This window comes from Salmo salar, chromosome 01, assembly GCF_965601325.2.
Source record: "Salmo salar chromosome 01, fSalSal1, whole genome shotgun sequence".
Classification (NCBI taxonomy): domain Eukaryota; kingdom Metazoa; phylum Chordata; class Actinopteri; order Salmoniformes; family Salmonidae; genus Salmo; species Salmo salar.
In genome coordinates, this window is record NC_138291.1 from 99,765,516 (window position 1) to 99,788,766 (window position 23,251).

The 23,251-nt window shown below is 43.1% G+C and overlaps 1 protein-coding gene across 5 annotated transcripts in view; it reads left to right on the forward strand.

Moving 5' to 3' along the window:
* The window catches only part of LOC106611028 (endothelial PAS domain-containing protein 1), a 95,914-nt gene that overhangs the window by 31,361 nt on the left and 41,302 nt on the right, over positions 1 to 23,251 (forward strand). For 2 of the 5 annotated variants that reach the window (XM_014210868.3, XM_014210850.3), the window contains exon 2: positions 16,861 to 17,051. The exons of 1 other annotated variant lie outside the window; for it this stretch is intronic. In XM_014210868.3, the coding sequence (XP_014066343.2) occupies positions 17,003 to 17,051 (49 nt within the window). In that variant the 5' untranslated portion in view covers positions 16,861 to 17,002. The remainder of the gene's footprint in view (positions 1 to 16,860; positions 17,052 to 23,251) is intronic. 2 more of the 5 variants (XM_014210877.3, XM_014210859.3) reach the window with 1 other exon arrangement.

A 23,251-nucleotide genomic window follows, 5' to 3' on the forward strand; every position in this document is an offset into this window, starting at 1 on the left:
CCCACGTCATAGTTCTGCTCCGCCGGCCCTAGCTTCCTAGAAAAGAAAGCGCACGGGCGGAGTTTGGGTGGCGTGCCCGAGCGCTGTGATAGCACGGCCCCCACCCCAGTCTCGGACGCGTCCACCTCCACTATGAATGCCAAAGAGGGATCCGGATGAGCCAGCACTAGAGCGACGGTAAACAGCTCCTTCAGGCAACTGAACGCTCTGTTCGCCTCTGCTGACCAGCGCCGGACCCCCCTTCAGCAGTGAGGTAATGGGAGCAGCAACTTGACCAAAGCCCCGGATAAACCTCCGGTAGTAATTGGCAAACCCTAAAAACCGCTGCACCTCCTTTACCGTGGTCGGAGTCGGCCAATTACGCACGGCTTTAACGCGGTCATCCTCCATCACCACCCCCGAGGTGGAAATGCGATACCCCAGGAAGGAAACGGCTCGTTTGAAAAACTTACATTTCTCAGCCTTGACGTACAGGTCATTCTCCAGCAGTCGCCCAAGCACCTTGCGCACCAGGGAGACATGCGCGGCGCGGGTGGCGGAATAAATCAGGATGTCGTCAATATACACCACCACCCCCTGCCCGTGCAGGTCCTGGGAATCTCGTCAACAAAGGATTGGAAGACGGCTGGAGCATTCTTTAACCCGTACGGCATGACGAGGTACTCATAGTGGCCCGATGTGGTACTGAATGCGGTTTTCCACTCGTCTCCTCCCCGGATACGCACCAGATTGTAAGCGCTCCTGAGGTCCAGTTTCGTGAAAAAACGCGCGCCGTGAAATGATTCCACCGCCGTAGCGATGAGAGGTAGTGGGTAACTGAACCCTACTTTGATGGAATTTAGACCTCGATAATCAATGCACGGACGCAACCCTCCATCCTTTTTCTTCACGAAAAAGAAACTCGAGGAGACGGGTGACATGGAGGGCCGAATATACCCCTGTCTTAGAGATTCCGTGACATATGTCTCCATAGCCAACGTCTCCTCCTGTGACAATGGGTACACGTGACTCCTGGGAAGTGCAGCGTTTACCTGGAGATTTATCACGCAATCCCCTCGTCGATGAGGTGGTAATCGGGTCGCCCTCTTTTTACAGAAGGCGATAGCCAAATCGGCATATTCTGAGGGAATGCGCACAGTGGAAACCTGGTCTGGACTCTCCACCGTCATCGCACCGATGGAAACTCCCTTACACCTGCCTGAGCACTCCTCTGACCACCCTCTGAGAGCCCCCTGTCTCCACGAAATATTGGGATTGTGATTGGCCAGCCAGGGAATCCCTAGCACCACCGGAAACGCAGGAGAATCAATGAGGAAGAGACTAATCCGTTCCCCATGATCCCCCTGCGTTACCATGTCCAGTGGCACCGTGGCCTCCCTGACCAGTCCTGACCCTAATGGTCGGCTATCTAAGGAGTGCACAGGGAAAGGTTGGTCCAACGACACCAGGGGAATCCCTAGCCTTAATGCGAGCCCACGATCCATAAAGTTTCCAGCTGCGCCTGAATCGACTAGCGCCTTATGCTGGAAAGAGGGAGAAAACAAGGGGAAAGTTACTAAAACTAACATGTGACCAACAGGGAGCTCTGGGTGAGGTTGGTGCTTACTCACCTGAGATGGACGAGGAGTGCTCCGCCTGCCATCCCGATTCCCAGAGGAGCTCCCCCAGCACCGGTCGGTAGTGTGTCCTCTCCGACCACACTGGGTACAAGGGGAGCCTCCTCCTCCGGTTCCCCTGGACGCGGCCCCCCCTAGCTCCATAGGTATGGGAGCTGGAGGACCTGGAGGTGGAACCAACAGGGCCCCGTCTGGACGCCCGCGCGCAGCCAGCAGATTGTCGAGACGAATGGACATGTCGATTAGTTCATCTAGGGACAGGGTAGTGTCCCGACAGGCTAGCTCACGGCGGACGTCCTCCCGGAGGCTACACCGATAGTGGTCCATCAGGGCCCTGTCGTTCCACCCCGCTCCAGCAGCCAAGGTCCGGAACTCCAGAGCAAAGTCCTGTGCGCTCCTCGTCTCCTGACGCAGGTGGAACAGCCGTTCACCCGCCGCCCGGCCTTCTGCTGGGTGGTCGAACACGGCCCGGAAACGGCGGGTGAACTCGGGGTAGTGATCCCTTGCCGAGTCTGGGCCATACCACACTGCGTTGGCCCACTCCAGGGCACGTCCCGTTAAGCAGGAGACGAGGACGCTTACGCTCTCCTCTCCCGAGGGAGCTGGATGAACGGTAGCCAGGTACAAATCCAACTGTAGCAGGAACCCCTGGCACCCAGTCGCCGCTCCATCGTACTCTCTGGGGATAGCCAGGCGTATGGCTCCGGGTCCGGACGTCGGTGGAGGGGTAGATGGTGGAGGGGGATTTGGTGGATTTGGTGCTGGGGATGCGGTAGGGAGGCCACTCCTCTCCCATCGGTCCATCCTCTCCATCATCTGCTCCATCGCTGAGCCGATTCGGTGGAGGATGGTGGTATGGTGAAGGACCCGTTCCTCCATCGATGGGAGAGGAGGGGAGGCTGCTCCTGCTGACTCCATAGCCGGTGCGGGATTCTGTCAGACGGTTGCTAGAAGTGGTGGTAGGAGTCAGGCGCAGAGAGCAGAGGTACGGAACTTTGTGTTTATTTAAATAAAAACACAACACGATCGACGCCAACACAAACGGCGTGGAAAAAATGCCAAGTGCCCAAAACAGGTGCACAGCATGCATACAATATTACAGTAGTAAATCACCAGCACATCCAACTACAAAAACACAACCTGACGCTAAAATAATCCCACACAACACTGGGCGGGCTAACCAGGCTTAAATAACCAAAATCAAAAGACCAAATGAGGAACAGGTGCAAACAATAAGACATACCAAACGAAAAGGAAAAAGGGATCAGCGGCGGCTAGTCGGTCGGTGACGACGACCGCCGAGCGCCGCCCGAGCAGGCAGGGGAGCCACCTTCGGTGGGATTCGTGACATACACAGCCTATCTGTAAATAGCCCACCCAACTACCTCATACCCATATTGTTATTTATTTTTTTGCTCCTTTGCACCCCAGTATCTTTACTTGCACAATCATCTTCTGCACATCTATCACTCTATCACTATGGCCTATTTATTGCTTTACCTCCCTTACCTCATTTGCACACACTGTGTATAGATTTTGCTATTGTGTTATTGACTGTACGTTTGTTTATCCCATGTGTACCTCTGTGTTGTTTGTGTTGCACTGCGTTGCTTTATCTTGGCCAGGTCGTAGTTGTAAATAAGAACTTGTTCTCCACTGGCCTACCTGGTGAAACTGGAGGGCGTGCAATTCAAATCTATAATTAGAAAAATTATGGATATTAAACATTAAGGTACTTATAAGTGTCCTATATCAATTTGAAAGCTTAAATTCTTGTTAATCTAACTACACTGTCCGACTTACAGTAGCTATTACAGCGATTGCCATGCGATTGTTTGAGGACGGTGCCCCACATCAAAGTATTTTCCACCGGCACAGGTTTCATAAATTCACAAATGGCAATTAAATATTCAATTTCTTTTTGAAAATCGTCCTCTGATTTGTCATCCAAAGGGTCCCAGCTATAACATGAAGTGTTGTTTTGTTAGATAAAATCCTTCTTTATATACCAAAAAAGTCAGTTTAGTTGGCGCCATCGACTTGAGTAATCATCTCATTCAACATGCATAGAAAGGAATTAGAAAATCTACCCCTAAATTTGTTTCAACAAGTGAAATTGCATTTCTATTTACTCCTCAGATACCCTAAAATGTAATCAAAGAATAATATTTCTTACAGAAAAAAGTATGTTCAATAGCAAACACACATTTCCAAGACTGTGTCCTTCTACTAAAACTGTGATTTCTTATCTGTTTTTTAAGTTACAAGCCTGAAACCTTGAACATAGACTGCTGACACCCTGTGGAAGACATAGGAATTGCATCCAGGGAGCTAATTTTATACTTTATACTTATACTTGCCATTGCAAGGGGATGGTCTCTCAAAAACAAAGAAATCCAGTTGTTTTTTTCTTTGGATTTTCTCCTACCATATCTATTGTTATATTCTCCTACATTATTTTAAAATTTTTCTACAAACTTCAAAGTGTTTTCTTTCCAATGGTACCAATTACATGCATATCCTGGCTTCAGGGCCTGAGCAACAGGCAGTTTACTTTGGGCATGTGATTCAGGCAGGAATTGAGAAACAAGGGGCCTAACCAAAATAAGTTTTAATTAAATAAAAAAATGTATATTATGGCAAGAACAGCTCAAATAAGCAAAGAAAAATGACAGTCCATCATTACTTTAAGACATGGAGGTCAGTCAATCCGGAAAATGTCAAGAACTTTTTTCTTCAAGTGCAGTTGCAAAAAGCATGAAGTGCTATGATGAAACTGGCTCTCATAGGGACCGCCACAGGAAAGGTAGACCCAGACTCACCTCTGCTGCAGAGGATAAGTTCATTTGAGTTACCAGCCTCAGAAATTGCAGGCCAAATAAATGCTTCACAGAGTTCAAGTAACAGACACATCTCAATAGCAACTGTTTAGAGGAGACTGTGTAAATCAGGCCTTCATGGTTTAATTGCTGCGAAGAAACCACTACTAAGGGACACCAGTAAGAAGAAGATACTTTCTTGGGCCAAGAAACACAAGCAATGGACATTAGACCGGTGGAAATTGGTCCTTTGGTCTGATGAGTGCAAATTTTACATTTTTGTTTCCGACCGCCGTGTCTTTGTGAGACGCAGAGTAGGTGAACGGATGATCTCCGCATGTGTGGTTCCCACCGTGAAGCATGGAGGAGTAGGTGTGATGGTGTGGGGTGCTTTGCTGGTGACACGGTCTGAGATTTATTTTGAATTCAAGGCACACTTAACCAGCATGGCTACCACAGCATTCTGCAGCTTTACACCATCCCATCTGGTTTGCACTCAGTGGGACTATCATTTGTTTCCCCCCGGAAAGTAGTTCCGCACCCACGTTGATAGATCCGGAAAGGTACGTCACCCTGAGCGGCAGGAAATGAGATCAGCTCCATACAAACAGATGACGGGCCAGGTTTAGGAAAGAGAGGCCATGTCCTTCCTGACTCTGGATGTACGCCACCATCGTCCTGTTGTCAGATCTTAGCAACACATGCTGCCCTTTGCGCTGTTGACCAAATCCCTCTTTCCGAGTATCCCACACACAGCGCTCCCATCTCAGTAAAGATGGAAGAACTCCATAGCCGACCCAAACAAGCTTGTTGGAGTTACTGGCTCATCCAAATACACTCGTCTGTCCAACACAGGAATCAGGGACAATGGCAGCCAGAGGTGCAGTTAAGCCACCACCGTTGCCCCCGTATGTTTCCCCACAGCCAGGAGAATACAGTGGGACAGAAGCAGCACAAATTCAGCCGTAGCAGAGATTTCGTAGAGAAGCTCTGAAACTGGACCGCCTCCACGGTCTTATTCAGATCCTGCAGCAAATCAATATGATAGATCTGCAGCATTGTGACCACATTCAATGACTGGGCCGCCACACCCTCAGCCTGGTACACCTTGTCCAGCAGATCCGCTGAGAACCGGCACTGTTTATTCGGAAGAACCCTGCTAGGATTAGCCCCTTTGTTAGCCTCAGAAGCTAAGTAATTCGCCACCATTCTATCCATCAGCGTTGTGCAAACAATCCCCATCTCCTCCATACCATCTACATTCTTGAACTCGCCTTAACCTACTAGCACCAGGCTGGCTAAGTGAGGGGAATCCCAGGTCGCCTTTAGCTCATTTGCAAAACCTTTAAACAGGGGTAAGCGACACTTCACCGCTGCAGGGACAGGAGATAAATACCTTCCCCCAAACCTGGAGGAACTCTGCTGCAGGGACAGGAGGTAAATACCTTCCCCCAAACCTGGAAAAGAAAACTCTGCTGCAGGGACAGGAGATAAATACTTTCACCCAAACCTGGAGGAACTCTGCTGCAGGGACAGGAGATAAATACTTTCACCCAAATCAAATCAAAGTTTATTTGTCACGTGCGCCGAATACAACAGGTGTAGACCTTACAGTGAAATGCTTACTTACAGACTCTAACCAATAATGCAAAAAAGGTATAAGGTGAACAATAGGTAAGTAAAGAAATAAAACAACAGTAAAAAGACAGGCTATATACAGTAGCGAGGCTATAAAAGTAGCGAGGCTACATACAAACGCCAGTTAGTCAGGCTGATTGAGGTAGTATGTTCAAACTTGAGGAACTCCGCTGCAGGGGATAAGACGACCAATCCATCGCCAGGTGATCTGCCGCACTATGACACAGCCCCATCAAAGGCGCCTTAATCACCAATGGTTCACTCTCCCCCGCCGAATCCAAAGTTGTGGCTTTAGGCGGTCCCAGAATGATGTCATCCGATTCACGTTCTGAAAACCCTCCAGAGCCAACCAGGGATAGTACATCATCCCCGGGAATCTGAACACTGCCAGAGAAACTGGAATGAGCCTCACTCGGCTGGGATGACATCACTATCAACTCTGAACACCGCTCTCTACCTCAGACAACCCCATTCCCAAGGTCACTTCACCAGAAGACCCTTCGCCAGCAGCCCCAATATTTCTCCTAAAGTCAGCCCGATACCCAACGGAGTTGAACTCTGGAGACAATGGTTGCACGAACTGGTCAGAGCCAAAGCCTCCTGAGCATCTTTCAACCTGAGGCAAACAGGACAGCACTCATGAGTATCTTTAAGTTTAGTTGTGAAACCACATGCTCAAGGGCATGGTTGGATTCAACCTCTGCTAGTTAGCCTTGTTTTAACTTACTTTTACCACTGGCCATAAAGAAAAGAAGCACTGGCTCCACATGCAGAGCATAAAGTAGTTAGCTCTTAGCAAACACAAAAATTGATACCAAGACCCAACATTCGCAACATCTAGGGGGACGCGTACTCTCTCCCCACTAACAGACATCTAAGTTTGAGCAGTATCTGGTAATCTTTGTGTGCTTGAAAAGTTTGAAAATTGCGTGACACGTTATTCCTTCAGACGAGCTGAAGAGCGAAGAATTGAGGAAATGAATGCGAGCCCTGGTATTATAGCCATAAAGGTGGGGAAGGTGGGGCGAGCTCGGCAACTATTGGCCCTTTGGCTTTGATTTCAGTTTTCTTCGGGTGATTTAACCTGTCTGGGAACCTGGGACGTTTGCGTCCCACTCTAGTCAACAGCCAGTGGAATCGCGTCGCGCGAAATACAAATACCTCATAAATGCTATAACTTAAATTTCTCAAACATATTACTATTTTACATCATTTTATAGATACACCTCTCCTGAATCGAACCACGTTGTCCGATTTCAAAAAGGCTTTACAGCAAAAGCAAAACATTAGATTAGGAGAGTACCCAGCCAGAAATAATCACACTGACATTTTCAAAGCAACTAGCATGCATCACAAATACCCAAAACACAGCTAAATGCAGCACTAACCTTTGACAATCTTCATCAGATGACACTCCTAGGACATCATGTTACACAATACATGCTTTTTTTGTTCGATAAAGTTCATATTAATATATAAAAACAGCATTTTACATCGGCGAGTGAAGTTCAGAAAATATTTTCCCTCAAATGCTTCCGGTGAATCAGCGCTACAATTTACAAAATTACTATTCGAAAACATGGTTAAAATGTAATATTGTCATTCAAAGAATTATAGATTAACATCTCGTGAATGCAATCGCATTGCCAGATTTAAAAATAACTTTACTGGGAAATCACACTTTGCAATAAACGAGGTGCTATGCTCAGAAAAATAGGCTAGGCGATACAGGAACCATCTAAAATCAAATATACTATTGTAAATATTCCCTTACCTTTGATTATCTTCTTCATCAGAAGGCACTTCCAGAAATCCCAGGTCCACAACAAATGTAGTTTTGTTCGAAATAGTTAATAATTTATGTCCTAATAGCTCCTTCTTGTTAGCGCGTTCCGAAGGTTACTCATAATGTACGAGGCGCACAGGACTTGTCGTCACGAATGTGCAAAAAATATATATTTACGTTCGTTCAAACATGTCAAACGTTGTATAACATAGATCTTTAGGGCCTTTTTCAATCAGAGCTTCAATAATATTCAAGGCGGACGATTGCATTGTCTTACTAAACATTTCGGAATGAAAGGGTACCCATGGGCACCCGCGTCATAGTAGTAATGGCCCTCCCTCTATGACCAACTTTCCAAGCCTCTCTTTCGGTCAGTTTCTACCGGAGAAGACTCAAACAACTTTGTAAAGACTGGTGACATCTAGTGGAAGCCTTAGGAAGTGCTAAATGAATCCTAACTCACGATGTGTTTCATAGGCAAAGTGTTGAAGGTGATTACACAAATCAGATTTCCACTTCCTGCATGGAATCTTCTCAGGTTTTGGCCTGCCATTTGAGTTCTATTATACTCACAGACACCATTCAAACAGTTTTAGAAACTTTAGAGTGTTTTCTATCCAAATCTACTAATTATATGCATATTCTAGTTACTGGGCAGGAGTAGTAACCAGATTAAATCGGGTACGTTTTTTATCCGGCTGTGCAAATACTGCCCCCTAACCCCAACAGGTTATTAAGATTATACTCCCCATAGTATGTTATATCGAGTGACTGACAGAAAGGAAACCAAATAAATAATACACTGAGTGAACTGATTGAATAAAACTTGAAATCAGAGTGAAGGATTATTTTGCTTTGTTTAGTTTTCAGCAAGTTTGCTATTTTATTCAATGTTTGTCTTGGCAATTTATTTATACTCTTATCTTGTGGATTTTAAAAGTCACAGAAAGTCAAACCTCTAACCGCTGAACATACAACATATTTTACTCTGTGTGTGTGTGTGTACTTTAGCTGTGGTGTACCATGGCACAGGGCACACAGAGTTCACCCTCCTTGTGCCACACGCCATGCCCCAATAGAACTACCCACAAACCACATCCCTGCCTGGGCAGACAACACTCCAAGGCCCTGACTTTGAGTCAAAGGAAACAAAGCTGATTACATCCTCTAACCATCACTTACAAGACTTTATACTCTTTCTTTATCCCGCAGTACTTTCACCTTATCTTGAATAACCACCCCATCTTAACTCACACTTTATTTTGTGGTTTAGTGTAATTGTAGCTGTTTGGCAGCCTCTTCTCCTCTTTTGTCAAACTCAACCCTTTCTCTTTTTTAAACCAAGGCTTGGGTTCTGCATACAGTGTTATTTTTGAATGTGCTTCAATACACACTGCCACTCATATATGTGGTTCTGAGCTAGTTTGGAATTATATTGTGAATTCAGAAGAGATCAGAGGTCAGGGGTTAGAGTTTATAAACAACAACAAAAAACAAGGGAGGAAGTACATTCCAGTACTATTATATCAGCCAGTACTGTGTTCACTGGAATGGGGATATATTAACTTTTTGTTCACTGGAATGGGGATATATTAACTTTTTGTTAACTGGAATGGGGATATATTAACTTTTTGTTCACTGGAATGGGGATATATTAACTTTTTGTTCACTGGAATGGGGATATATTAACTTTTTGTTCACTGGAATGGGGATATATTAACTTTTTGTTCACTGGAATGGGGATATATTAACTTTTTGTTCACTGGAATGGGGATGTATTAACTTCTTGTTCACTGAAATGGGGAATATTAACTCTTTAAACTGGAATGGGGATAAATTAACTCTGTGCTCCTTGGAATGGGAATATATTAACTTTTTGTTCATTGAAATGGGGATATATTAACTCTGTGCTCACTGGAATGGGGATATATTAACTCTGTGCTCACTGGAATGGGGATGTATTAACTCTTTGTTCACTGGAATGGGGATGTATTAACTCTTTGTTCACTGGAATGGGGATGTGTTAACTCTTTGTTCACTTGCATGGGGATACATTAACTTCTTGTTCACTGAAATGGGGATATATTAACATTTTTTTTTTTACTGGAATGAGGATAAATTAACTCTGTGCTACTTGGAATGGGAATACATTAACTGTTTGATCACTGGAATGGGGATATAGTAACTCTGTGCACACTGGAATGGGGATATATACACTGCTCAAAAAAATAAAGGGAACACTTAAACAACACATCCTAGATCTGAATGAAAGAAATAATCTTATTAAATACTTTTTTCTTTACATAGTTGAATGTGCTGACAACAAAATCACACAAAAATAATCAATGGAAATCCAATTTATCAACCCATGGAGGTCTGGATTTGGAGTCACACTCAAAATTAAAGTGGAAAACCACACTACAGGCTGATCCAACTTTGATGTAATGTCCTTAAAACAAGTCAAAATGAGGCTCAGTAGTGTGTGTGGCCTCCATGTGCCTGTATGACCTCCCTACAACGCCTGGGCATGCTCCTGATGAGGTGGCGGATGGTCTCCTGAGGGATCTCCTCCCAGACCTAGACTAAAGCATCCGCCAACTCCTGGACAGTCTGTGGTGCAACGTGGCGTTGGTGGATGGAGCGAGACATGATGTCCCAGATGTGCTCAATTGGATTCAGGTCTGGGGAACGGGCAGGCCAGTCCATAGCATCAATGTCTTCCTCTTGCAGGAACTGCTGACACACTCCAGCCACATGAGGTCTAGCATTGTCTTGCATTAGGAGAAACCCAGGGCCAACCGCACCAGCATATGGTCTCACAAGGGGTCTGAGGATCTCATCTCGGTACCTAATGGCAGTCAGGCTACCTCTGGCGAGCACATGGAGGGCTGTGCGGCCCCCCAAAGAAATGCCACCCCACACCATGACTGACCCACCGCCAAAACGGTCATGCTGGAGGATGTTGCAGGCAGCAGAACGTTCTCCACGGCATCTCCAGACTCTGTCACATCTGTCACGTGCTCAGTGTGAACCTGTTTTCATCTGTGAAGAGCACAGGGCGCCAGTGGCGAATTTGCCAATCTTGGTGTTCTCTGTCAAATGCCAAACGTCCTGCACGGTGTTGGGCTGTAAGCACAACCCCCACCTGTGGACGTCGGGCCCTCATACCACCTTCATGGAGTCTGTTTCTTACCGTTTGAGCAGACACATAAACATTTGTGGCCTGCTGGAGGTCATTTTGCAGGGCTCTGGCAGTGCTCCGCCTGCTCCCCCTTGCACAAAGGTGGAGGTAGCGGTCCTGCTGCTGGGTTGTTGCCCTCCTACGGCCTCCTCCATGTCTCCTGATGTACTGGCCTGTCTCCTGGTAGCGCCTCCATGCTCTGGACACTACGCTGACAGACACAGCAAACCTTCTTGCCACAGCTCGCATTGATGTGCCATCCTGGATGATCTGCACTACCTGAGCCACTTGTGTGGGTTGTAGACTCCGTCTCATGCTACCACTAGAGTGAAAGCACCGCCAGCATTCAAAAGTGACCAAAACATCAGCCAGGAAGCATAGGAACTGAAAAGTTGTCTGTGGTCTCCACCTACAGAACCACTCCTTTATTGGGGGTGTCTTGCTTATTGCCTATAATTTTCACCTGTTGTCTATTCCATTTGCACAACAGCATGTGAAATTTATTGTCAATCAGTGTTGCTTCCTAAGTGGACAGTTTGATTTCACAGAAGTGTGATTGACTTGGAGTTACATTGTGTTGTTTAAGTGTTCCCTTTATTTTTTTGAGCAGTATATTTACTCTGTGCTCACTGGAATGGGGATATACACTAATATATATATATATATAAAAGTATGTGCACACCCTTTCAAATGACTGCATTCGGCTATTTCAGCCACAGCCGTTGCTGACAAGTGTATAAAATCACGCGCAAAGTCATGCAATCTCTATAGATAAACATTGGCAGTAGAATGGCCTTACTGAAGAGCTCAGTGACTTTCAATGTGGCACCGTAGGATGCTACCTTTCCAACAAGTCAGTTCGTCAAAATTCTGCCCTGCTAGAGCTCACCCTGTCAACTTTAAGTGCTGTTATTGTGAAGTGGCAACGTCTTGGAGCAACAATGGCTCAGCCACGAAGTGGTAGGCCACATAAAATCACAGAATGGAACCACCGAGTTCTAAAGCGCGTAGCGTGTAAAAATCATCTGTCCTCGGTTGCAACACTCACTACTGAGTTCCAAACGGCCTCTGGAAGCGACGTCAGCACAAGAACGGTTCATCAGGAGCTTCAAGAAATGGGTTTCCATGGCCGAGCAGCTGCACACGAGCCTAAGATCAACATGCGCAATGCCAAGCTTCACCATCTAGCATTCCGATGGACGAATCTGTGTTTGGCGGATGCCAGGAGAACGCTATCTGCCCCAATGCATAGTGCCAACTGTAAAGTTTGGTGGAGGGGGAATAATGGTCTGGGGCCGTTTGTAATTGTTCGAGCTTGGCCCCTTAGTTCCCGTGAAGGGAAATATTAATGCTACAACATACAAGACATTCTAGATGATTATGTGCCTCCAACTTTGTGGCAACAGTAAGGGGAAAGGCCCTTTCCTGTTTCAGCATGGCAATGCCCCCGTGCACAAAGTGAGGTCCATACAGAAATGGTTTGTAGAGATCGGTGTGGAATAACTTGACTGACCTGCACAGAGCCCTGACCTCAACCCCATCGAACACCTTTGGGATGAATTAGAACGCTGACTGCGTGCCAGGCCTAATCGCCCAACATCAGTGTCCGACCTCACTAATGCTTTTGTTGCTGAATTGAAGCAAGTCCTCGCAGCAATGTTCCAACATCTAGTGGAAAGGCTTCCCAGAAGAGTGGAGGTTGGAATGAGAATTGTGACGAGCAGGTGTCCATATACTTTTGGTCATGTGGGGTATTAACTCTGTATTTGCCTGTGGTTTTGAAACAGTGTGTATATTTTTTCTGACATTTCTACACCCATAGCCCCGTCTATGAATTTGAGAGTGGTTACTTTACTCCAGCCCCATCCCTCAGCTGTTTACCCAAAAAGCTGACCGCTTTGTCATTGTTTGACCTGAAGATTGCCATTTGTAACGTTTTATGCTTTTGAGTTTAAACCGTATAGTGGTTCGATCCATGCATCTCACAGTAAGGGTGCTCAACCAGCATTGTTAGTCAGCTATTTTGAAGTTGCTCTGTAATCAAATGGTTGTTTTGGAAGGAAAGTTTAATCCGTACCTGTGCTATATCTGTAGCTGAGTTTTCTGGTGTTGGAATATGTTGATGTAGCCTAAAGTACACCATCAGTTTTGTCTGTGTGTCTCAGTTTTTGTAACTGTACACTTCTGTGTTGGTCTACCACCAACAGGATTCCCTGTCCCTCGTAGTTTGCTGTGCTCTCTGACTCACCCCACCATTTCTCTTTTTCTCTCGATCAGTGTGTGTGTTGGCTGAGAGTGGGACTCTAAGCTCTATTCAGGTGTAAGACAGTAATCCTCTCATATGACGGACTACTAAAGAGTCTGTCTGTGTTCTCTACTCACCAAAAACCTCTCAGAGATATCTCAATCCAATCCATCTGTGAGTGGTAGCGAAGAAAGTTATGTCTTTGTGGGATGTCAGAAGAGAATGTTCTGGTATGCACAATGCCTCTAATAATCTTTTGTCTTTTCATGAGAAATAGTCTGTGTCCTAGAAAGAGAGAGAGAGTGAATGTGTGTGTGTGTTTGAAAAGCTAAGAAGCTTGTGGTGACAATGTTTGGGCACTGACCTGCTTTCCTTGACGGAAACTGTTGAGACAGAGGAAGTGGGTTCAGCAATTGGATGCATCTTTAGCAACTGTTTTTACCCTCTCTCTCTCTTTCCCCTCACTGCCTCTGTTTGACTCGGTCTCACAGCATTGTGAGTAAAAGTCAGTTAAGCATCACTGTTCCCAATGATCACATCTGCAGTCTGTCACAATTGTAGATGGAAATGAGAACCCGCAGAGATTGTGTACAGAACTGAGGGACAGGATTGACAAATGACAAAATAACTATATTAAGATGTGGAAAGACTAGTGGACTGTATTAAGATATGGAAAGACTAGAGGACTATATTTAGATGTAGAAAGACTAGAGGACTATATTTAGATGAAGAAAGACTAGAGGACGAAATTAAGATATGGAAAGACTAGTGGACGAAATTAAGATATAGAAAGACTAGTGGACTATATTAAGATATAGAAAGACTAGTGGACTATATTAAGATGTAGAAAGACTAGTGGACTATATTAAGATTTAGAAAGACTAGTGGACTATATTTAGATGAAGAAAGACTAGAGGACGAAATTAAGATATGGAAAGACTAGTGGACGAAATTAAGATATAGAAAGACTAGTGGACTATATTAAGATGTAGAAAGACTAGTGGACTATGTTAAGATTTAGAAAGACTAGTGGACTATATTAAGATTTAGAAAGACTAGTGGACTATATTAAGATTTAGAAAGACTAGAGGACTATATTAAGATTTAGAAAGACTAGAGGACTATATTAAGATTTAGAAAGACTACTGGACTATATTAAGATATGGAAAGACTACTGGACTATATTAAGATATGGAAAGACTACTGGACTATATTAAGATATGGAAAGACTAGTGGACTATATTAAGATATGGAAAGACTAGAGAACTATACTAAGATGTAGAAAGACAAGAGGACTACATTAAGATGTAGAAACTCTAGAGGACTATTTTAAAATATGGAAAGTCTTGTGGCCTATATTAAGATGTTGAAAGACTAGAGGACTATATTAAAATATGGAAAGACTAGTGGACTATATTAACGTGTAGAAAGACTAGAAGACTACATTAAGATATGGAAAGACTTGTGGGACGTTTTTAAGATATTGAAAGACAAGTGGATTATTTTAAGATGTAGAAAGGCTAGAGGACTATATTAAGATATGGAAAGAACAGTGGACTATATTAAGATGTAGATAGACTTCAGGACTATATAAAGATGTAGAAAGACTAGTGGACTGTATTAACATGTAGAAAGACTAGAGGGCTGTTTTAAGATATAGAAAGTCTAGTGGCCTATATTAAGATGTAGAAAGACTAGAGGACAATATTAAGATATGGAAAGACTTGTGGTACTTTTTTAAGATATTGAAAGACTAGAGGACTATATTAAGATATAGAAAGACTAGAGGGCTGTTTTAAGATATAGAAAGTCTAGTGGCCTATATTAAGATGTAGAAAGACTAGAGGACAATATTAAGATATGGAAAGACTTGTGGTACTTTTTTAAGATATTGAAAGACTAGAGGACTATATTAAGATATAGAAAGACTAGAGGGCTGTTTTAAGATATAGAAAGTCTAGCGGCCTAAATTAAGATGTAGAACGACTAGAGGGCAATTTTAAGATGTTGAAATATATAGGAATATTATTAAGATACGGAAAGACTAGTGGACTATATTAATATATGGAAAGACTTGTTGATTATATTAAGATGTAGAAAGAATATAGGACTATGTTAAGATGTAGAAAGACTAGAGGACTATATTAAGATATGGAAAGACTTGTGAGACTTTTTTAAGATATTGAAAGACGAGTGGACTATTTTAAGATGTAGAAAGGATAGAGGATTATATTAAGATGTGGAAAAACTAGTGGACAATATTAAGATATGGAAAGACTAGAGAACTATACTAGATGTAGAAAGACGAGGACTATTTTAAGATGTAGATACACTGGAGGACTATTTTAAGATATGGAAAGACTAGTGAACTATATTAAGATGTGGAATGACTCGTGGACTATATTAAGATTTAGATAGACTTGAGGACTATGTTAAGATATGGAAAGATTAGTGGACTATATTAAGATATGGAAACACTTGAGGACTGTATAAAGATGTAGAAAGACTAGTGTATTATATTAAGATGTACAAAGACTAGTGGACTGTATTAAGATGTAGGAATACTAGAGGACTATTTTAAGATATGGAAAGACTACAGGACTATTTTAAGATATTTTAAGACTAGTGGACTATATTAAGATGTAGAAAGATTAGTGGACTATATTAAGATGTAGAAACACTAGTGAACTATGTTAAGATATGGGAAGACTAGTGGACTATATTAAGATTTAGAAAGACTAGTGGACTATATTAGGATTTAGAAAGACTAGAGGACTATATTAAGATGTTGGAATAGTAGAGGACTATATTAAGATATGGAAAGACTAGAGGACTATATTAAGATATGGAAGACTAGTTGACTATATTAAGATTTTGGAATACTAGAGGACTTTATTAAGATGTAGAAAGACTAGAGGACTATATTAAGAAATGGAAGACTAGAGGACTATATTGAGATATGGAAGACTAGTGGACTATATTAAGATTTCGAAAGACTAGATGACTATATTAAGATATGGAAAGACTAGTGACCTATATTAGGATTAGTAAAGAAGTAGTTAGTAAAGAAGTTGAGACACAGACACAGTCTTTAGTCTCTTTTGTTGCTGAGCTCAATGATTATATCCTATCCATGTTTTCCTGTTTGAGTCCACTCACTGTCTTCATTTCACGTGATTGGTGCTGGTCCTGAGAGAAATAACACAAAGAAACAATACATTATTCAAGAGTGTTGGGTTCAGGGTTATGGTCCTTTCCATTCTTCAGCACAGGTGATTGGTGCTGGTCCTGAGAGAAATAACACAAAGAAACAATACATTATTCAAGAGTGTTGGGTTCAGGGTTGGGGTCCTTACCATTCCAGTCAATTCATGAAGTACACTGAAATTCTAATTCTAACGATCTTAAGAACTTTTCAATAAGAAACTTTTAGAATTGGAATTTGGTCTACCTTCAATTCCCTGGAATTGAAATGGAATTGACTCAACAATGTTTGATATAAACAATCTACCTGTAGCCAATAGCTCATCTGACCTAAGACCTCTCCACCTGACCAGACTTCTCTTCCTGTCAAGGAACAGTTCGGAGCGGCGTAAGGAGAGGTCTCGTGACGCGGCACGCTGTCGTCGTAGTAAGGAGACGGAGGTGTTTTACGAGCTGGCCAATCAGCTGCCCCTCCCAGACAGCGTCAGCTCCCACCTGGACAAAGCCTCCATCATGAGACTGGCCATCAGCTTCCTGCGCACCCGCAAGGTCATCGGTTCAGGTCAGCGCTATACCATGCACACATACTGTACAGGAAGACACACATATACAAAACACACACAAAATGCGTGGGTCAGGTGTTAGTTCACCCGCACCCACTCACAACTGCAAATAACCGGTCAGCCGGACTATATGTGATAGATTAACCCGCAAATATAAAATAATACAGTTCCCTTTTTTTCTCTTGAACATTTATTGCATTTTTTTTGCCGCTTTCACAATGATATCCAGTCTCCTCAATTTTTGAAATTAGTTTGATCCTCGTCGTTACTTTGACCTTCCCCCTAACATGGCATGGGGTGAACTCTGGAACGTGATTCCCATCATAATTGCAGCATTGTGCATCCTCTTCAACACGTATTCCATCTGCAAATACTTGACATGTGGCCATTTATGACATTGTAGGTTTTTTTTGTACATATGCTTGGACCGCATATCTCATATACTGTACCCAGCTTTACATGGGTCGGGAGAGACTCAACATCAACAGTACAGAAAGCCTTTCCTCCTTCTTTCCAGTCACAGTACGGGTTAATCGACGTGCCCCAGCTATTCCCGGCATGTTGTCCCTAAAACGTGACTCCTCCATATCAAAGCCAGAGATGGCATCTTTCATCAGGGCCCTAATCTGAAAATCATAACTTTAGTACTTTCAAAGTTTTTAAAGCCACAGAGGTATCTCCTTTTGCTTTTTCCATACTCATGTAATCACCTAAATCAAATCAAATTTTATTGGTCACATACACATGGTTAGCAGATGTTATTACGAGTGTAGCAAAATGCTTGTGCTTCTAGTTCCGACAGTGCAGCAATATCTAACAAGTGCCGTAGCGTTGACTATCATTAAATGTGAAGACTGTATATTATCAAAACAATTATCTATGTGTCATTTAATTACGCAATTAAACTAATCAGGTAACTTTAATTAACTAGGAAGTCGAGGTACCATGGAAAATATTGTTTATAAAGTGTCAATTTCCCAAAATATAACTCTTCAGATATTTTCATATCTTATCTTATTAATGAATTTTACCTCATCAGTGTCATTACTGAACGTCGCAAACCCTTGGATATCTGCACGAACCCTAGCATAGAGTCATGAATCAGCGATATCCAAATTGGCTTAATAATTGTTTTACTAACTAACTTAATCAATCACAGATTTACATAAACACACACACAATAGGTCATACATTGGTTACTACATAAAACAAAGAAAGTCCCTAGCGGACAAAACCGATATGACGTCTTGGTAGACAAAGGAAAGCTGCTCAAGAGCAGGAAACAGAGTGGATTCAAGTACATAGAGTTGACTACACTACACTCATGGAAATGCCTATAATTTTAACATGAACAACCGCTCATTTGAAAATAAATTTCAATTTACATATTTACGAGTGTATGTCTTTGTTGTCCCTCTCTGTGGTCGCTGGTCCGTCTGCTGGATAGTCAGTCGACAGAAAGCCTCTGGTTTGTCCACCAGAGATCAAAGTCTGTCTGAGGTGTAGGTTGTTATAATGGATACTTTGTTAGAGTGGCCAATTTCAAGTCTGTATGTAGGCAGCAGCATCTCTGTGTTGCTGTTTAACAGACCATGATACTGCTACTGGTCACTCTGACCGACTCAACCTTTCCCAATTCGTCCTTCAGCACCTTTATAACCACAAACTGGTCTTCCGAGTAAACATTCATAAAACGTACTCCAACCAGAAACTTCTGTTGATTTCCAAATGTAGATATTTTTGTTCCGTTCTTCTTTATTACCATCATCCAGTCATTCTTACCAAATTCACTCATGCGAACAGAATCAAACATGGCATCCCCTTTCGTCATTACACGACCTGCCACCACCGGGCCAGATTCAAGTTCAGCCATCCACATTCCATATTCCTCTACTCCGAAAACCTTTATCCTTCTCGTCCTCTCGTTGTAGCTAGCTAGCGTCTCTATTCCGTCCGACATTGTTCCCAACTGACGCTGTCCAAAAACAATCAAATCAAATGTATTTGTCACATACACATGGTTAGCATATGTTAATGCGAGTGTAGCGAAATTCTTGTGCTTCTAGTTCCGACAATGCAGTAATATCCAACGAGTAATCTAACCTAACAATTTCACAACAATTACCTTATACACACAAGTGTAAAGGAATGAATAAGAATATGTACATAAAAAAAATATATGAATGAGTGATGGTATAGAACGGCATAGGCAAGATGCAGTGGATGGTATAGAGTACAATATATACATATGAGATGAGTAATGTAGGATATGTAAACATATAAAAGTGGCATTGTTTAAAGTAGCTAGTGATACATTACATCAAGATGCAGTAGATGGTATAGAGTACAGTATATACATATGAGATGAGTAATGTAGGAAATGTAAACATTATATGAAGTGGCATTGTTTAAAGTGGCTAATGATACATTTATTACATACATTTTTCCATTATTAAAGTGGCTGGAGCAGCCAATCAATGTTAGTGATGGTTGTTTAACAGTCTGATGGCCTTGAGATAGAAGCTGTTTTTCAGTCTCTCGGTCCCTGCTTTGATGCACCTGTACTGACCTTGCCTTCTGGATAGCGAGGTGAACAGGCAGTGAATCGGGTGGTTGTTGTCCTTGATGATCTTTTTGGCCTTCCTGTGACATTGGGTGGTGTAGGTGTCCTGGAGGGCAGGTAGTTTGCCCCCAGTGATGCGTTGTGCAGACCTCACTACCCTCTGGAGAGCCTTACGGTTATGGATGGAGCAGTTGCCGTATCAAGCGGTGATACAGCCCGACAGGATGCTCTCGATTGTGCATCTGTAAAAATGTGTGTTTTTGGTGACAAGCCGAATTTCTTCAGCCTCCTGAGGTTGAAGAGGCGCTGCTGCGCCTTCTTCATCACCCTGTCTGTGTGGTTGGACCATTTCAGTTTGTCTGTGATGTGTACGCCGAGGAACTTAACTTTCTACCCTCTCCACTACTGTCCCGTCGATGTGGATAGGGGAGTGCTCCCTCTGCTGTTTCCTCTAGTCGACCTCCATCCATTTTGTTTCCCAAAAATCTTATGAAACTACATTACCCCATGCTCCTGGACGCAACCGTGCTCCTGGACGCAACCGTGCTCCTGGACGCAACCGTGCTCCTGGACGCAACCGTGCTCCTGGACGCAACCGTGCTCCTGAACGCAACCATGCTCCTGGACACAACCATACTCCTGGACACAGCCATCCTCTGGACTGCATCCCCTTCTGTGGGTGGTCGCATAGAACAGAGAAAGAAACAACATTACGTTTTTTTTTTATTCTGAAAAACTTCCCATTCCTTAATGATTATGAGCATACCCATAACATGTTGCAGCCAACACTATGCTTGAAAATGTGTTGTATTGAATTTGCCCCAGACAAAGCACTTTGTATTCAGGACAATAACTTAATTGCTTTGCAAAATATTTTGCATTATCACTTGAGTGCCTTGTTGCAAACAACATATTTTTAATCTCTACAGGCTTCCTTCTTTTCACTCTGTCAATCGCAGTACAGATGTGGCCAAAAGTTTTGAGAATGACACAAATATTAATTTTCAAAGTCTGCTGCCTCAGTTTGTATGATGGCAATTTGCATATACTCCAGAATGATATGAAGAGTGATCAGATGTATTGCAATTAATTGCAAAGTCCCTCTTTGCCATGCAAATGAACTGAATCCCCCAAAAACATTTCCACTGCATTTCAGCCCTGCCACAAAAGGACCAGCTGACATCATGTTAGTGATTCTCTCGTTAACACAATTGTGAGTGTTGACGAGGAAACGGCTGGAGATCACTCTGTCATGCTGATGAGTTCGAATAACAGACTGGAAGCGTCAAAAGGAAGGTGGTGCTTGGAATCATTGTTCTTCCTCGATCAATCATGGTTACCTGCAAGGAAACACGTCGCCGTCATCATTGCTTTGCACAAAAAGGGCTTCACAGGCAAGGATATTGCTGCCAGTAAGATTGCACCTAAATCAACCATTTTATCGGATCTTCAAGGAGAGCTGTTCAATTGTTGTTAAGAAGGCTTCAGGGTGCCAAAGAAAGTCCAGCAAGTGCCAGGACCATCTCCTAAAGTTGATTCAGCTGCGGGATCGGGGCACCACCGGTACAAAGCTTGCTCAGGAATGGCAGCAGGCAGGTGTGAGTGCATCTGCACGCACAGTGAGGCAAAGACTTTTGGAGGATGGCCGGTGTCAAGAAGGGCAGCAAAGAAGCCACGTCTCTCCAGGAAAAACATCAGGGACAGACTGATATTCTGCAAAAGGTACAGGGATTGCACTGCTGAGGACTGGGGTAAAGTCATTTTCTCTGATGAATCCCCTTTTCGATTGTTTGGGGCATCCGTAAAAAAGCTTGCCCGGAGAAGACAAGGTGAGTGCTACCATCAGTCCTGTGTCATGCCAACAGTAAAGCATCCTGAGACCATTCGTGTCTGGGGTTGCTTCTGTGGCAAGGGAGTGGGCTCACTCACGATGTTGCCTAAGAACACAGCCAAGAATAAAGAATGGTACCAACACATCCTCCGAGAGCAACTTCTCCCAACCATCCAGGAACAGTTTGGTGACGAACAATGCCTTTTCCAGCATGATGGAGCACCTTGCCATAAGGCAAAAGTGATAACTAAGTGGCTCGGGGAACAAAACATCGATATTTTGGGTCCATGGCCAGGAAACTCCCCAGATCTTAATCTCATTGAGAACTGGTGGTCAATCCTCAAGAGGCGGGTGGACAAACAAAAACCCACAAATTCTGACAAACTCCAAGCATTGATTATGCAAGAATGGGCTGCCATCAGTCAGGATGTGGCCTGGAAGTTAATTGGCAGCATGCCAGGGCAGATTGCAGAGGTCTTGAAAAAGAATGGTCAACACTGCAAATATTGACTCTTTGCATCAACTTCATGTAATTGTCAATAAAAGCCTTTGACACTTATGAAATGCTTGTAATTATACTTCAGTATTCCATAGTAACATCTGACAAAAATATCTGAAGACACTGAAGCAGCAAACTTTGTGGAAATTAATATTTGTGTCATTCTCAAAACTTTTGGCCACTACTGTAGGTTAGTATTGTGGAGTAGCTACAATGTTGTTGATCCATCCTCAGTTTTCTCCTATCACAGCCATTAAACTCCGTGACTGTTTTAGAGTCACCATTGGCCTCATGGTGAAATCCTTGAGACTTTTCCTTCCTCTCCGGTAACTGAGTTAGGAAGGACGCCTGTATCTTTGTAGTGACTGGGTGTATTGATACACCATCCAATAACTTCACCATACTCAAAGGGATATTAAATGTCTGCTTTTTAGTTTTACCCATCTATCAATAGATGCCCTTCTTTGTGAGGGACTGGAAAACCTCCCTGGTCTTTGTGGTTGAATCTGTGTTTGAAATGCACTGTTCGACTGAGAGACCTTACAGATAACTGTATGTGTAGGGTATAGAGATGAGGTAGTCATTCCAAAATCATGTTAAACACTATTATTGCACACAGTGAGTCCATGCAACTTATTATTTGAGTTGTTAAGCAAAATGTTACTCCTGAATTTATTTAAGCTTGCCATTACAAAGGGGTTCGATACTTATTGACTCAAGACATTTCAGCTAATCATTTTTAATTAATTTTGTAAAATTTGCAAAAAACATAATTCCACGTTGATATTATAGAGTATGGCCAGTAACCCAAAATCTCAATTGAATCAATTTTAAATTCAGGCTATAATACAACAAAATGCTGAGAAAAGTAAAGGGGTGTGAATACTTTCTGAAAAGCAACAATTTCTATTTCACAAAGATATTTGATCTGGCTTTGAGATACAGAGAAAGCATTGGCCATTGCGAGTGCATAGGCCTCAAGTAACGGTCGTCGTAGGAAGTGGACCAAAATGCAGCGGGTACGTGAATGCTCATATTTATTTTATTACGAACACCACACACAAAAAAAAAAGAACGACACCTAACAGTTCTGCAGGCTAAACATAGCAGTGCACGAATACACCTTGCCACAAAGGGACAGGTGAAAACAGGCTACCTAAGTATGACTCTCAATCAGCAACAACGATGTACAGCTGTTCCTGATTGAGAGCCATACCAGGCCAACACAAAGAAATACACAACATAGATTGAACCTAGAATACGACACATAGAACATAACCCAAAAACCCCAGAATACTCTAATCAA